General features: G+C 47.8%; 1 protein-coding gene across 7 annotated transcripts in view; it reads right to left on the minus strand.

Moving 5' to 3' along the window:
* The window catches only part of LOC143015914 (disco-interacting protein 2 homolog A-like), a 65,655-nt gene that overhangs the window by 7,062 nt on the left and 46,154 nt on the right, over window positions 1-12,439 (minus strand). For 2 of the 7 annotated variants that reach the window (XM_076170057.1, XM_076170059.1), the window contains exons 7-32: window positions 11,504-11,545; window positions 9,227-9,346; window positions 8,162-8,359; window positions 7,740-7,831; window positions 7,274-7,384; window positions 6,302-6,425; window positions 6,109-6,218; window positions 5,886-5,988; window positions 5,346-5,410; window positions 4,959-5,052; window positions 4,293-4,412; window positions 4,031-4,145; window positions 3,665-3,804; window positions 3,415-3,551; window positions 3,244-3,324; window positions 2,925-3,052; window positions 2,721-2,835; window positions 2,286-2,487; window positions 2,083-2,183; window positions 1,773-1,853; window positions 1,526-1,643; window positions 1,272-1,393; window positions 974-1,085; window positions 757-866; window positions 504-634; window positions 225-393 (exon numbers count right to left, since the gene is read on the minus strand). In XM_076170057.1, the coding sequence (XP_076026172.1) occupies window positions 225-393; window positions 504-634; window positions 757-866; window positions 974-1,085; window positions 1,272-1,393; window positions 1,526-1,643; window positions 1,773-1,853; window positions 2,083-2,183; window positions 2,286-2,487; window positions 2,721-2,835; window positions 2,925-3,052; window positions 3,244-3,324; window positions 3,415-3,551; window positions 3,665-3,804; window positions 4,031-4,145; window positions 4,293-4,412; window positions 4,959-5,052; window positions 5,346-5,410; window positions 5,886-5,988; window positions 6,109-6,218; window positions 6,302-6,425; window positions 7,274-7,384; window positions 7,740-7,831; window positions 8,162-8,359; window positions 9,227-9,346; window positions 11,504-11,545 (3,041 nt within the window). Of the gene's footprint in view, window positions 1-224; window positions 394-503; window positions 635-756; window positions 867-973; window positions 1,086-1,271; window positions 1,394-1,525; window positions 1,644-1,772; window positions 1,854-2,073; window positions 2,184-2,285; window positions 2,488-2,720; window positions 2,836-2,920; window positions 3,053-3,243; window positions 3,325-3,414; window positions 3,552-3,664; window positions 3,805-4,030; window positions 4,146-4,292; window positions 4,413-4,958; window positions 5,053-5,345; window positions 5,411-5,885; window positions 5,989-6,108; window positions 6,219-6,301; window positions 6,426-7,273; window positions 7,385-7,739; window positions 7,832-8,161; window positions 8,360-9,226; window positions 9,347-11,503; window positions 11,546-12,439 lie in introns of those variants that run through there. The other 5 variants (XM_076170056.1, XM_076170058.1, XM_076170061.1 and 2 more) reach the window with 3 other exon arrangements.

Raw genomic sequence — 12,439 nt, forward strand, 5'->3', positions numbered from 1 at the left:
TTTTTCTTTGTCTTCAGGCCAACATTTATGATACAAACATATATAAAACGTTTTTTGGGTAAAGAAATGTAAAAGAATGTTCAAGCTGATTTGTTTGGGTTGGTCCATGAGTGACATCTTTGCCAGTTGCATTTCCTTTGGGATGATGAAAGTTGTTGTTGGCCAACCTGCTGTCTCCTGCTACCGTCTACTACCTGACGAAGGACGAGAAGAGACCGACTCACCTTCAGAGCTTCGGTCTGTGATCCCAGGCCTTTGGTGCACATCTCCATGACGGAATACGAGCAGAAGGTGATGCGCACTTTATACTGGCTGACCGCCGCCAGCCACAGGGACGCATTGCTCTCCAGCTCCAGAGGAGGAACCAGGATGGACTGGTGGCCGGAGTACACGCTGTAACCAAGCAACACAAGCAAACAGGTAAAGAATGATGATGAGCAGGGAGGCTGGAATGCTGCGAAGGAAGAAGAAGGTGAAAGGATGCAACGCTTGTTCCAGCTCACCTGCAGAGGCACCAGAGAGCGAAGCCCAGGCCGCAGTAAGGATCCAAACAGATGGCGATCTGCCGGGAGGGGTAGAGCTCGCACTGCAGTTTGATGGAGCGACACAAGGCACTGGTGGCGGCGTGGGACATCTAGAAGACACAACAGAGACATAGTGCGTTCATCTGACTGCTTCTGGGGACCTGGAATTGTCTCATCCTTGCGTCCTTTGAGAGGGAGATCCAGGGTGTGTGTCTAGTGTGTGTTTACACACCTTGACCCCTGCCAGGATCCCCGTTGTGGACACGCTGAAGTCCAGGTAGGCCAACATCTCAGGGGTCGGAGGCTTGTAGATCTGAGGAGTCTTCTTCCTGGGGAGGTCATCTGGAGGGGAATCAGAGGGGAGAGTAAAGAAATGTACTCTGAAGCCCAGTGTGTGTCAGAGCATGTGTGTGTGTATGTGAGCATGTGTGTGTGTTTACGTAATTCACCTGTGTCCAGCACCATGGGCCAGCTTTTGACGTCCACAGCAGCAGCAGCATCTTTGGACTTCAGCAGCTTCATTATTGATTGAGTAGTCAGGATACACACCGACTTACTGACCTTTAACACAAACACACCACAATTCAAACTACTACTACTATGGCCAAAAGCTGAAACTTCTATTCCCTCTGACTTCAAACCGCCCTACAGCACCACCAAGTGGTTATTGTGCACACTCAAACAGTGATTCTGGTGCTCCCATGCTCTGTGGAGGCCTTTGGAAAGCCGGTCAGCAGGCTCTGTTACCTCAACGATCATCTTGACGGTGGGCAGGGTGGTGGCCAGGTTCTGAGGATGAGGGGGCCTGACGGTGACGGGCACGCAGCCGGCGTACAGGCAGCCGTAGAAGGTGGCGATCAGGTCGATTCCTGCGGGGAAATGCACAGATTACATTCAGAGTTTCATGCCTTTTTCAGACGGGCAGTTCTCTTCTGCTCTCAGGAGGTGCAGGACAGTAAAACCAGGTCTGGTGAAGGACAGAGACACAGCAGCAGTCTGACCTGGGGGGTACACCAGCGCTACATGGTCCCCGGTGTTCAGACGTCCCATTAAGGCCACGGCAACACGCTCTGCCCTCTTGTGCAGCTGCAGACAGGATGCTGTACTCGCCACCGTGCCCTGAAACGTAACGTCATTTAAACCGTTTCTTTAGATAGAATTACACAATTTAATTTATTTAGTTGAAGTTGAAGGAAAAGTGATGGAGTTGGTGTGATTGTGATCCTGGGTGAACAGAAAGGCGGCTACCTTAGCATTGAGGACGAGGAACAGCGGGTGGTCTGGCGTGGCCTGAGCTCTCCACTGTAACACGTCCTGTATGTAAAGGAACTATAGGAGAGAAAACAGAGGGTTGAGTCCAACAGACACAGGAGGGACAAGGGACAGTCGGACGTATCAACACGCAAAATGATAGATGGACGACGGCATGAGGTGGATGACTGTGATGCAATGAATCCAGATTCCACTTAGACTCAGCTTACCTGCGTTGGCAGCATGCGTGTGTGTGTGTGCGGAGGTGATGAGGGGTGAAATGAGGATGAGCATCTACCTTACGTGCCTGGTCATTGTCCTCCAGCTGGGACACGTCCCTCCCGCAGGCTTGTGCTATCCTCTTCCCTGCCACTAGGTTGCCCACTATCATAGAAGCAGGCCCGACCTCTGTGCGGCACAAACACATCATTACATCGCCGTCAGATCATTTCTTACATCTCAATGTTTGTTTTCTTGGTGTGTGTGTGTGTGTGTGTGACCTGAGCGTACCTGGCTGTTTCTGTCGGGGCTTGGGCAGGTTGGTGACACAAGTGTGGGGGCACATGAGGACGTTGCAGGGATGCAGGGCGCCCTCCAGGAAGCGCTGTTTGGTTTCAGATATGTGGATGCCACCGAGTGGGGCCTTGGGCAGCGTGTTGGCAGGCACCAGGGCCAAGCAGTACACCCCCACCTGGTGGATGCTGTCTATCGCCTGGAAAAGGGACGGAATATGTGTCAGGAAGGAGGGAGGGAGAAGATGTGGAGAACATCTGGGGAAAACTTGATATAAACTATGTGCTTTTGTGATCCAGCTGAGAACTGAGTTACGACAACAGATCTGAGTGGACTCTTGTTTGGAAACCTGTGGGTGTCTAGAAGGTCTAACAACTAGATTTACTTTGTTAAACTGACTAAACACAGTAAAGTGAGGGGTCTATTGCGCACCTGAAGGACTCGGCTCATCCACTGGAAGCTGTCCTCCTCAGAGGCGTCTGGCCTCTGCTCGGCCACAACCACGATCCTCTCGTCGTGCAGCACCGACACAGAGAACACAGCGATCCTGCAACGCACAGCATGAAAAACACAACGTGAACTCACGCCGTCGTACGTTTCAGTTACACGCCGGGATAAGTGAGCAAACACACTTACCTGCCCCGGTACACAAACTTCATGGGCTCCACTGCCAGCGCCGTGGCAACCACATCGTCAGCGTTGTGCCTCCGCCCGCTGACCACCATCAGCCCCTCCATCTTCCCCACCACAAACACCAGATTGTCCTGGGAAACACAATGTCGAAGAAGAAATCAAGCAAACATGTTATCACTTTCCTCCTCGTCTTATCTGGAGGAAGAGCCATACATTTCCATGCTTTGTGACATCGTAGTAAAAACATTTGTCTGACATTTTCCGTCCATACTGTCCACACTTTACAACACTAGGTCTGTCTGAAAGAACAGGAAGTGATTACCGGTCCCACAAAGCCCAGCAGGGAGGTCCTGGTGAAGGCTCGTTCACTGATAGGAAGCCCCGACATAGTTACAGGGATGGTCTGCAAAAAGAAACACACACTCCCTTGAACATATCCATGCATTACTTGACAGTTATCTTTAGATCCATGTGTTTGAACATGTGGCCTGACCTCAAACATGTTCTTGGTGATGCCCAGCAGGCCGTAGTAAGCCACGCCCGTGCTCCCTGAGCTCACACAGATCTCTCCCACCTCGTCCGTCTGGCAGAGGTACGGCGTCCCCTCCACCCGCACCACACACACCAGCGCTGGGGACGCACACAGATGCCGTTCATCCTGTTTGTTTATTCATTCTTACTACGTCTATGGCTTTTTATTCTATCACTATAAATACAATGGAGTGTAACGTAGTGTCTGGTACCTCCAGGCATGACCTGTCCCACATCCTGCACAGTTAGGACAGAGAGCTTCTCCTCTGTGTCCACACGGATCACACTGTGGCTCAGCCCTCCCATAGACAGCACTGCCTTCCCTGGAGGAGGGACGCCCATTTCTGGAGGTCTGCAGGACACACACACACATCAGTACAAAGACATTCATGTCACGCACAGACACACACACACATAGGCCACATGCAGAAAGTAATACAAGCCACGGCCACTTATGGACACAAACGGGATTCTGAAACAAAGCTTAGTGCCTGATGCTGTATACTTCATGTGTTAAAGGAGCGGAGCGATGCAGAGAGGAGACTTTCTTGCCATGTGGTGCAGTAACAGGAGTCTACCTGCGGATGGCGACAGTCATGGCTTCTGAGGAGCTGGCACATGGACAGATCACCTCAGGACGCAGCCCACGTGCCTGGAATACGTTGAGGAAGGCATCGCAGGAGGAGATGGACCCTGTCCACACACACACACACACACACACACACACACACACACACGCACACACACACACACACGAAAATCAATGAGAATCTTCAGTGATGTGAGATTTAAAGGGTAATATGTGATGTTTGTGTTATCTGAGTCTGGTTGTGGACTTACAGGGATTTGCTCCGTCGGCTACGATCAGCATGCGCAGTGAGCTCAGGCTGATGTCTCTCTGGTCTCTCTGGGCCAGCAGAGACCAGTGCATGTCCCTGGACTTCACCACTGCTACCCTCGCTGTGCAGAGGACACACACACACACACACACACACACACACACACACACACACACACACACACACACACACACACACACCACAGAGGCAGGGTTACAACAGGAACAGCCAATCGATCACTGCTGCCTTTCAGCTTGACAACCAATCAGCGAGGAAAGCGTGACAGCGAATGGGAACATGGTCTGACTCGGTTGCCAACAGGTGACTCAGCACAGCTCGGTCCAGACAGGAGCTCAATTCCCTTCCTCAGCCTCACTAATATCACTTCATGAGAAATCAATTACAACAACAAACCGCAGCTTTAATCCATACACTCCTGTCACACCTGTAAAAAGGATCAGAACCAGAGCCGGCTTTCTGTATGCAAGCAAACAGGTTCTGAGCTCTACTTCAAATGTAGCTCGTCTTCAATTTCGGTGAGAAATTTGATGCCAGAACAAATGAAATGTATGGGGGGGAGCAGGGGGAAATGCTCCAGGGTCAGAAAGAATAAGCTGGGTGTGAAAAAGCCCCGGAGAGAAGTGCTGAGGTGAACTATGACCCTCACCTTTGTACGTGTGAACCTTCTGTATCCAGGAGAGCGGGTTGACTTTCATCAGGGAGTAAGGAATGCTGATCACGTGCATCCGGTTCATGACACTCTGAGGAAAGAAACAACCATCAGAACATGTGCCAGTATAAAGCGCAACCCGTGGCGAGATTTCATCACCGCCTGCACGTGGAGGAATGAGTTTAATGAAGAGTTATCGCTGCTCTGCAAGGTCGTTCAAGTATGAGAAATCTACAAGCAGTTAATCTGAGAAAGATTCCCGGGAATAGAAGAGGTCTGAATTTGGATGCTCCAAACGCAAAAGACTTTTTTTTATCTGCAAACGGAGCACAGGCTGTTCTATTCTGTCTCTAGTTGTAATTACACAACTGCCAATCAACTCACAGTGAGGACGCCGTGCCATAATCCCGCCTCCCTCTTGAAGTCCAGGACGTTGGTTATGGTCTCGGCTGCAAGGTCAAGGGGGAGCGGAGGAGAGTGAAGTCATCAAAACAAACATTTTTTTTTTTTACAACTTAATCTGTGTAAAAGTGCAGCTTCTACTGCAGAGAATAAATCCTTACATTTATGGTGAAGGTAAGTGAAGCACCTGACCTTGTCTGGAGTTATTTAGAGTGAAAGTAGGACACTGAAGCAGAACATGTGCCTTACATCCTCTGAACAAAGTAGTGCAACAGCTGCATTTATCAGAATTTGCAGTAATGACTCTTTTACTCTAACAGGAATTCCACTGCAGAATATAATAATAGTTTACTGAAAATACCAAAGATGCAAGAACGTACATGTTCTCTCTCTGTACGTATTATAAACCTCCCCTCATTAAAGCTGCAGTCTGCTGGCTCCTTTCACTGTCACAATGATTGATGGCCTTCACCCCGATGCTTGTAGTAAAGGTGAGAAAACACATGTAGGCGTCCCACTCACCCTCAGTGTATCCGCAGGCCTGTGTGAGGGCGTGACAGTGAGTCAACATGGCAGAATGGGAGACTGTGATCCCCATGGTGCTGCCTTCCTTGCTGGTCTTATACTGGAAATAAGAAACCATGTAAACCATTTGAATTTCATGATGAGTCAAGATTGTGTTTGTTTGTTTGAGCTCATATCAGAGGGTATGAGGTTTTACAGTCTGAGGTCAAACTGCACTGACCTCTATGTAGGCGATGTCGTTACTGGCCTCCCGTACTGTAGGTTGCCAGTCTTTCGGAGGCTTCACAACATGTTTACCATCCGTCACAAACCACAGCAGCCGTGGCCAACCTGTGCAGAAACAGGAAATCAAGTCAAACAGGCACAGGGCGGAGTGCAGCACTGTGATACCTCAGTGTGATTTTGAAATGTACCTTTGAACGTGGCCACCTCGCCCGTCTGTGCTTTGGGGAGGCCTTTCTGACAAGCATCAGTGGTCAGCGCCAACGTCACACCACAGCTGCCCAACAGGAAGCCAATCTGCTGACTTCCTGCATCCTGGGTGACCGAAGGAGATGAAAGGTTAACACTGTGAAATATAAAGCTCTGCCAATTGATTGGACCAATCAAACTCCAGACATAAAAGCAGTCAGTAAATCTGCTTCTACACACGTGGGAACTGCAAATGTGGGAGAGAAGAAAGGGAGCGAGGATGACGGCGAAGAAGCCAACTCAGAGGACATCAAAGCAGCAGCAGGTAAGAAAGCCAAATGACGGTAAATCACTATTAAAAACTGCACCGCTGAGCATCAAAGCCTAATCAGAGCCGGGACGGAATCTGCAGTCTGACACGCACTCAGTCATATTTGATTGGCTGTGCAAATTAGATTACAGCTCGTTCTCCTGCTGAGCGAACCTCACTGTGCATGAAAGCCAGAAAGAAAAACAGAGAGATACGACGAGAGGCGGACAGAGAGAGAGAGAGAGAGAGAGAGAGAGAGAGAGAGAGAGAGAGAGAGAGAGAGAGAGAGAGAGAGAGAGAGAGAGAAAATGTTGGCAGAGTTTCTGACTGTGATCTCATAGTTCGACTGAAATCTAAAATAATTTCTCCTCACGCTAATCTCATTGATTACAGCGCAGCAGCTATTAATATTAATGCAACAGCAACAAAGCATTCATATTCAGCCTGTATAATTAATTTAAATTCAGTTGGTTCAGTTTCATCTGATGGATCTGAAGTCTTACTGTTGATGCCAAGCTTTACACGCTATAAATAACAAAGAATCAAGTTGTTCTCTGGTCTGAACAGATAAGTTTAAGGAGATTGAATAGAGTTGCTTAATGATCAAATGTACATTCACACATTTTTCTACTCTGTGAGTAGATGATTGACAGGCAGAATGTACCTTTCTAGTGAGCGGCACCTCGATGGGCACCGGCACCAGCTCAGCCAGCAGGCAGCCGTAGAAGGCCACCATGAACATCACCGGGTCGTTGTTGGGGAACACAAGAGCAACCTGCAGAAGAGATGACAGGAAGTTAAGGACGACATCAAAACAACTGAAAGAAATATGTGATGATTACTTGCTTTTAAGCTGAGTTCAACAAAATAGGTTGAAAGTAGGCAATTGAAATGCAGCTTTTCTGTGTCAGCAATATGAAACTAAAGCATCCTCAAGGAGACACATTTATCTGGTGTCACAGATGTACAGCTTTGGGTAATGTGTGTCTAGGAAGTTAAGGTTCTTCTGTTGTTGTATTTGTTGAATTCTGCATAAGAGATTCAGCAAAATGCCAAAAATATAACAAGGATGTGTGTAACAACGTCAGATCATATCACCAGTGAATACACAGCTTTATCTCCAGACTTACTCTGTCTCCAGGCGTAAGTAAAGGCTCATTCCTGCTGCTCAGCTTGTTCAGGAGTGTGTAGGCCAGTTTCTGACTGCGAGTCCATAGTTTCCCTACAAAGGGTTAAACACACCCACACATTAACACTTTAATTCATGAAACATACATTATGGCTACATGGAGCCATCATGGGGTTATATTTATACCATTCTATGCCAGTGGGGGGCGCATAATGCTCATGAGTCGTGTGTGAGTGTGAGCAGAGGCAGCTTTGACTGAGGCTTACAATGAATGGAGAGTGAAGTTGTCCATAGTTTGAGTTTATTTAGGATAAAAACAAGGCAAAGAAGATGTCGAAGGAGCTGCTACATAAGTCCTATAACCACAAGGAAGGAAGGAGAATGGAGAATTTCCAAAGTTGGAGTTCTGCTGCTGAAACCTACCGTAGGTGAGTGTGTAAACGGGCTTCCCGGAGTTGTCGAGGGCCGTGAGACAGGGGCTCTTGGGCTGTGTGGTGCCCCATCGTTGCAAGGCTGCTGGTAAAGAGGGAGGCCAGTTGGTGACCACGCCGAGAGGTTCTCCCTCCAAAGGAATCATCTGCTGGCCTTCTGGCTTTGGCTGGTTGGGATCTGGCTGCTGGACTGAACACAGAGGGAGAGGACCAAGAGGATGATTGCCACCATGACACCCATATGGATGAGGGTGTGATCGATAATGACATCACAGTGAAGGGGGGAATAAGGGGACATGCAAGAGAATGAAATGGGAATTATCTCTCTCCCTCCCATTCTTGAGAAACTCAGGAGTTGCGTTTCGTGCCGCCGTCTCTCTGTTCCTTCTCTCTTGTCACGTCTCCCTCTGCATCCTGAACTCTCTGATCAGTGGCATTACCAGAGTCTTCCTGGGCGTCTCTGAGCCAAACAACACGGCCCCATCAGACACAGATCATGTTCTGGGCTCGCCGTTTCTGCTCACACCGCGCAGACCACCGACGCCGCTGTGCCAAAGACTCGGCGGCAAAGTCGGGGCAGCGTTACAATTACCTGCTGATGTGTTATTATTCCTGCTGCTTTCTCATTTTCACTGTTTATCCAGTCTGGCAAAGTACCACCCAAAACCCATGATGGGCTGGTTGGAATGGAGGAAATGGTTAGATAGGGTTGGTCTGCAGTATGTGTGTGTGTGTGTGTCGGTTTCCTAACCACTCCCTTTGCACACCTGGTGGTCTCAGCTCCACAAAAAAAGCAGCAGCTGATCTAAAAGCGTACCTGACTGTTTACACGTGAGGTTACAGTGACTTATTAACTCAGCTGCAAAAAGAAACGGTGGAGTTCAGCACAAACCACCAGGACACACAGATCCATCACACTGACATTAAAGGGTCTTGGCCCTTATAGCATATAGCTGCTGAAGACTGATCAGTATGCTGATCACACCACGGCAGAGGATATGGTTTCATAATTCATTGATCCAATAGAAAGAGTGTAATTATTTTCAAGGCAGCTTACCATCCAGAAGCTCCTCGAAGTCGTCGACGAAGAACTCACGCAACGGCGGCCGCTTTGGTCTCTTCAGGGTGTTGAGCAGCTGCTGGATTTTGGAGGAGACGCGACTGTTGACTGGAACTCCTGCGCAATTAGATTGGGGGAGGTGAAAAGCGAGAGGGATTTGGAGAGGGGGGGTAAAGAAACATGCCAGAGAACAGAGGGAGGGAGAGAAACGGAGACGGGGAGGAGAGGAATTGGAATAGACGTAATCGCCCATTGGGGGATATGGAGCAGGTGGGAGGGGAGAGATTTCAGAGAGATATGCAGATGCACAGATTGGTGGAGAGATTGATGAGGTGAGGGAGAAGGGGTTGAGGGATGAGGGGAGGACAATTAAACGACAAAAGGTCAGTGTTGTGTTTGAGGGAGACACAGAGGACAACAACTTGTCATTCGCATGTCACTAGACAACAAGCAGGTTGATCTCCAGGGTCTGTACAGCTCCGTCGCTAAGCACACTCACTAGACTCACCTCACATAACCTCAAAACTGAAAACCCAGAAAACCAGGAGCTGCCTGCTGCCTAGCAACAAAGAAGTCCCCTCTCTCTACAAAGTGACTCATGAGGTGTCTGAAAAGGTGCCCGTCTCACATATGTACAGCTCAGAATTCAAACAACAAACACGTATATCCCAAAGCTCCAGTGAAATTGCAACATATGTTAGTCAATGGACATGTTACACACTTTGCTGTGGACAAGAAAGCAAGAAGAAGATACAGGGACATATGCTCAGGCAAAAGGTGAAGAAGGAGAAGAGAGAGAGAGAGAGAGAGAGAGAGAGAGAGACAGGAAGGATGAGAGGAGAGGTCAGAAAGAGAAGTCAGGTTTGTCGAGGCTAGAATAGTTAACTGGACGTCATTTACTCAAAATAGGTCGCAAATTATTTTAAAAGACAGATTTCGAGAATAAGGATGTAATGTTTGGAGAAAACAAACAGCTGAGACTCACATCCTTAAAGTGTCCAGATACTTGTGATAAACTGGTGTCCGTACCAAAGTTAAACCTCACCTGCTCTCTCATAAACCCACAAATCACACTTATTTCCCCCTCAATAAATTAGAAATTAATCCTCCTAACATTGACAATTATATTCTCCAAATCCCCTTCTGGATGGTGAGTCACCCAGACGCTCAGCAGAGGCCCCAGCTGCACGCAGGGCGCCTGGCTGGCTGATCTAACCTGCTGTAACAAGCTCACAGGGGTCAGTGCTGAGCCCCACAGACCAATTAGAAGACCCCGGAAACGCCAAACAACATCTGAGGGCCCATTAACCCCACCCACTCATTAACCCCGCCTACTCAGGAGCCGCCCCAGCATTAATATCACAGCCCACCAAGATTCCCATTAATGCATTCATGATTTAATAATTCATCAGTTCACCATATAAAGGTCAGATGTGCAGGATCTCCATACGGTGTGGTCAGATTGCATCATTGTCTCTCTGAAAAATCTGTATTAATGCCTGCTTCAGTAAATAATCAAAGCCATTCACTCACATATCAAACTTAATAATAATAAATACAGGGCCTAAATCACTTGATGACTTTGTTTCTCATCACCTGTCAATGTTACCATGGCAGCAGATAGTAGATGGCTGCAATCAAAGACCTCCAAGGCTATCAGGCTGTCACAGAATGATTCATTCTTATTCATTTACACGTCAAATGTTAATATACTGATGAACCGCAGCGACAAAGGCTGTTTTAGTTCATGTGTTGTTGCTTTTAATGTGTTTGTATGCTGTGCATGCTGTAAGTGTACAGCATCCCTCACTGTGTGCTTTGTGTGCTAATGTCCTGAGAGCAGCAGGTCACCATGGTAACTACTCACAAAGCTGAAGAGGGTCACACCTGTAATGGAACAGGTAACGCTACATCTAAATGATATTAAAGAGAAAGTAAAACTGAACTTTGGCTATAATACAACACAAAACCTTTGATCTGACCTGAAGAACAAGCTTGTTAGGATCTCTGGGAATGTGTTCAAACTGGCCCCATACCTATGGCCTTTAGGTTCAGCATCTACTCTACAATATTACAAACGCTAAGGTCAAAGATTAACACAAGAGTCTACCCACTGACTTCAGCGAAGCTTTGCACCAACATCCCTTTGTTAAACACAGCAGTGCATCAACATGGAGGAAGAGGCAGATACAGGTATGCACGAGGACCCACAATTACACACACACACACACACATATGCGCAGACCAGAGAGTTGGAGGAACAGTTATAAATACCATCCAAAAAACTGAGGGATCCATCACCTCTCCACTCATAGCCTGGAGGGAAGACACATCAGGATGTCAGTGAGCCACCCTGATGACAGCAAGAGGCTTTGTGTGTGTCTGTGTGTGTGTGTGTGTGTGAGAGTGTGTGATACACAGTGAAACAGGCAGAAGTTGAACATGAAATAACAGACAGGTGGCATTTATGACTGTATTTGTTAGATACAATTATGAAATGTGATGATGATGATGACGTTTCAAACACACACCTGAGCAATAGACTAAGAAGGCTTTTCATATGAACTGAGACGCTCCACAACAACACCAACAGCAACAAAGTGTCAAGAGAAATAACTCATGGATTTGATAATTCCTCTTCCTGTCACCCGTCAGCTGCTTCGACGTTTAATAAGCAGTGAAACCCCCAAACAACACACAGGCCTTCTTTATGGGGGCGTGTGTTCAGCGTGGCAAGGGATGGATGGCGGCGGCGTAATAGTCCGTGTTAAAGTTGTGTTTCATTTTTCAGGCTGCCAGCTTATTAACACACCGGCCATCAATTCAAACCCTGCGTCAGCTACAACGCTGGGCCGGGTTATGGAAGAGGGACGCTGCCGTATATGCTGTGTTTTTATAGATTCGTAAACTTGTTTGTGGGTGTTGGAACCGAGCTGAGCATAATATGTTTCTTACAGGCTGATCTCTCCTCACCAGGGACCCCGGGGACACGCAAAGGATGATTTGGCTTTGAGATCATGTGGACACAATGCAGATACAGACTGGACCAAATTGATGAATGATGTAATGTAGAACTGAGCACTGAGATTCACTCTTCTAATAACTAATCTAATCTAATTATGTCTCTTTCTGCTCCCTCTTTTGTGTCCATGGAGTCATGAATGAGCGCTACACTGGACTTTACATCCACTCCAACACGGCTACACGTCA

This window comes from Genypterus blacodes, unplaced genomic scaffold (genome assembly GCF_046128005.1).
Source record: "Genypterus blacodes isolate CSIRO-AG114 ecotype Tasmania unplaced genomic scaffold, CSIRO-AGI_Gbla_v1 ptg000214l_1, whole genome shotgun sequence".
Classification (NCBI taxonomy): Eukaryota; Metazoa; Chordata; class Actinopteri; order Ophidiiformes; family Ophidiidae; genus Genypterus; species Genypterus blacodes.